The sequence below is a fragment of the Galeopterus variegatus genome, unplaced genomic scaffold, assembly GCF_000696425.1.
Source record: "Galeopterus variegatus unplaced genomic scaffold, G_variegatus-3.0.2 Scaffold5717, whole genome shotgun sequence".
NCBI classification, from domain to species: domain Eukaryota; kingdom Metazoa; phylum Chordata; class Mammalia; order Dermoptera; family Cynocephalidae; genus Galeopterus; species Galeopterus variegatus.
Window position 1 is genome coordinate 208299 of NW_007731828.1, and position 2642 is coordinate 210940.

The window sequence follows — 2642 nt, forward strand, 5'->3', positions numbered from 1 at the left end:
ATGCATTACATGTTTTAGAGTTATTTTGGCATTGCTGTCTTAATAAACTTAGGGTATACGGGGCAAATAAGATTTGCCACTTATATGAGGTTTATGTTCCCTTTAGAATCACGGGGCTGGCCCGGTGGCGCACTGGATAGTGCACCGCTTGGGAGCGCAGTGGCGCTCCCGTCCGAGGGTTCGGATCCCACATACGGACCGGTTCCCGCTCACTGGCTGAGCGAGGCGCGGGAGCAACGCCGAGGGTTGCAATCCCATTGCCGGTCCCCGGTCCGGTACGGGGGCAACACTGAGGGTTGCGATCCGTTGCCAGACACGGAAAAAGAAAAAAAAAAAAAAAAAAAAAAAAAAAAAAAAAAAAAAAAAAAAAGAATCAGAACATTTTGTAACCTACAGATGAGGATTTTTTAAAAATGTCTCAAAATTCTCTCATAATTTCTCAGGCTCTATGTGCACCCAGACTCTCCTTTCACTGGCGAGCAACTGCTGAAACAGATGGTGTCTTTTGAAAAGGTGAAACTCACCAACAACGAACTGGATCAACATGGCCATGTAAGTACTGGGCCTTGGACCGTGCAGGGTCCCCAGGATGGGGTGGACAAGTGACACAAAACTAACTTCCTCCGAGTCCCGTCCTCCTGTCCCTCTCTGCTTCCACCTTCCATCTCTGAGTCGTTCTATGAGAACCTTCGTGTTTTCTTCAGGAGACCTTGACTGCTTTTGTCAAGAGGTCACTTGCAGGAATACTGTGTGACATTTCTGTACTAGAGGGACAGGGATCTTCTGTACCAGAGTTTTTCTAAGACGTCTGTGACTGCTTTACCAGCTGAGCCAACTAAACAAAGGGAATATGCATTTTTGGAGGCTCCTGCAGCCTGTTGTTAGGTTGAGCATCTGATTTCTGTCAGTGGTATACCAGATAACAGAGCAGAAAGGGATGAGCTAAGACCTTCTGTGGGGGGTTCCCGAAGTGTGTTCTATACAGCACGGTCACGTGAGATGCAATAGAACGAAAGGGCTTTATGTCCAAACAAATTTAGGAAAGTGCTATTTACTTGTTATGTGTTCCCTTTTTGTAGAGTTTCCTGAATATTAAAGCTAAAGGAAACCCTGCAGTTAAAAACAAAACAATTTGATTTTGTATCAATAACAAGTTTATTAAAATGTAGAAAAAAGGGAAATTAGAACTCTGAACTCTTATTGACTGCTAATAGAACAAGTAGTCATTGGTGCGGGCCCTTAGACATTTGATAAAATTCCTTTTAAGGCACTGTGATAGGATTTCATGCTCTTAAATAAAGAATCACGTAAAACTTCTGTTTTAGATTTTATGTTAAGAAATCTTTGGACAAACTTGCATACAACTTTTTGATGAGAATACTGTTTCTTTTTTGCCTCCATTGTCAGGAAACACATGGGTATTTTAATAGTTTCTTTCCTCGGCTTAGATATTCTACTATAATTATTCTCTCTCTCTCTCATCCCCTTTATTGAATATGGCTCTTGTTACTTAAGATTTTAGTTTTCATTGGATCTGAGCAATTTAGAGGAAGCGTTTCAAAACCTTTCTTAAAGAAGATGGTTTTAAGTAGATAATAAGTTAGAGAATTCTAGATACGGTTTCAAGTGTTTGGACAGAACCTGGAACCAAATAAATCACTTCAGGTGGAGACCTTGTTTATCACGACCAGGTCAAGATAACCAGGTTAACCCGTGACTGTGTTGGTGGTGCTGTTGGGATATCAGAAGTAGATTAATAGGCTTCTGCTGTTTTATGTATTGGAAAAGATAATGGCCTTTATCTTTAAGTATGTTGGCAAAATTGTCCTTTTATTTTATTTTTTAAAGATGCTTCCACTGATAGATTTTTTTTTTCAGGATAAAATCTGAAGTATCTGAGTGATACTTTTCGTAGGTGGGTGATCATTCTTAATGTGATTCATATTAAAATTTCTTGGGCTCCAACTGAAATCTTTGCCCGGAGGAATGAAATTCTTTTATGGGTCTGGTATTTTCCACATGTGTAGCTTTTACAAGAAATATTTGGGTCTTTCCAGAAAGAATTGAGAGTTCATTTTGAGATCGGCTGTCCAGAATTGAAATGTTTTTCCTTTAACATCAGCTTCATGGGTGAGAATAGCACTAAAATGGATTTCAGGAGCTCTGGGTTCTAGCCTGATTATGCCAAGATTAGACCATGACAAATTGTTTAATCTTAGACTGGTTGCTTATATCCGTAGTATCTTTAAAACTTGTACAGTTTAGGGCCGGCCCGTGGCGCACTGGAGAGTGCGCGCTTGGGAGTGCAGTGGCGCTCCCGCCGAGGGTTCAGATCCCATGTGGAGACCGGTTCCCGCTCAGCTCACTGGCTGAGCGCGGTCAGGGCGCGACACTGAGGGTTGCGATCCCGTTGCTGGTCCCCGGTAGGGGCGTGACACCAAGGGTTGTGATCCCGTTACCGGTCAGTAAAAAAGACAAAAAGAAAAAAAAAAAAAGATGTAGAACTCCTTTTGACACCAAGGGTTGTGATCCCGTTACCGGTCAGTAAAAAAGACAAAAAGAAAAAAAAAAAAAGATGTAGAACTCCTTTTGACACCAAGGGTTGTGATCCCGTTACCGGTCAGTAAAAAAGACAAAAAGAA

The 2642-nt window shown here is 41.6% G+C and overlaps 1 protein-coding gene across 1 annotated transcript in view; it reads left to right on the forward strand.

Annotated features, from left to right (window-relative positions):
- The window catches only part of TBX20 (T-box 20), a 26238-nt gene that overhangs the window by 10043 nt on the left and 13553 nt on the right, over positions 1–2642 (forward strand). Inside the window, exon 4 of the mRNA XM_008589880.1 lies at positions 444–552. Within this exon, the coding sequence (XP_008588102.1) occupies positions 444–552 (109 nt within the window). The remainder of the gene's footprint in view (positions 1–443; positions 553–2642) is intronic.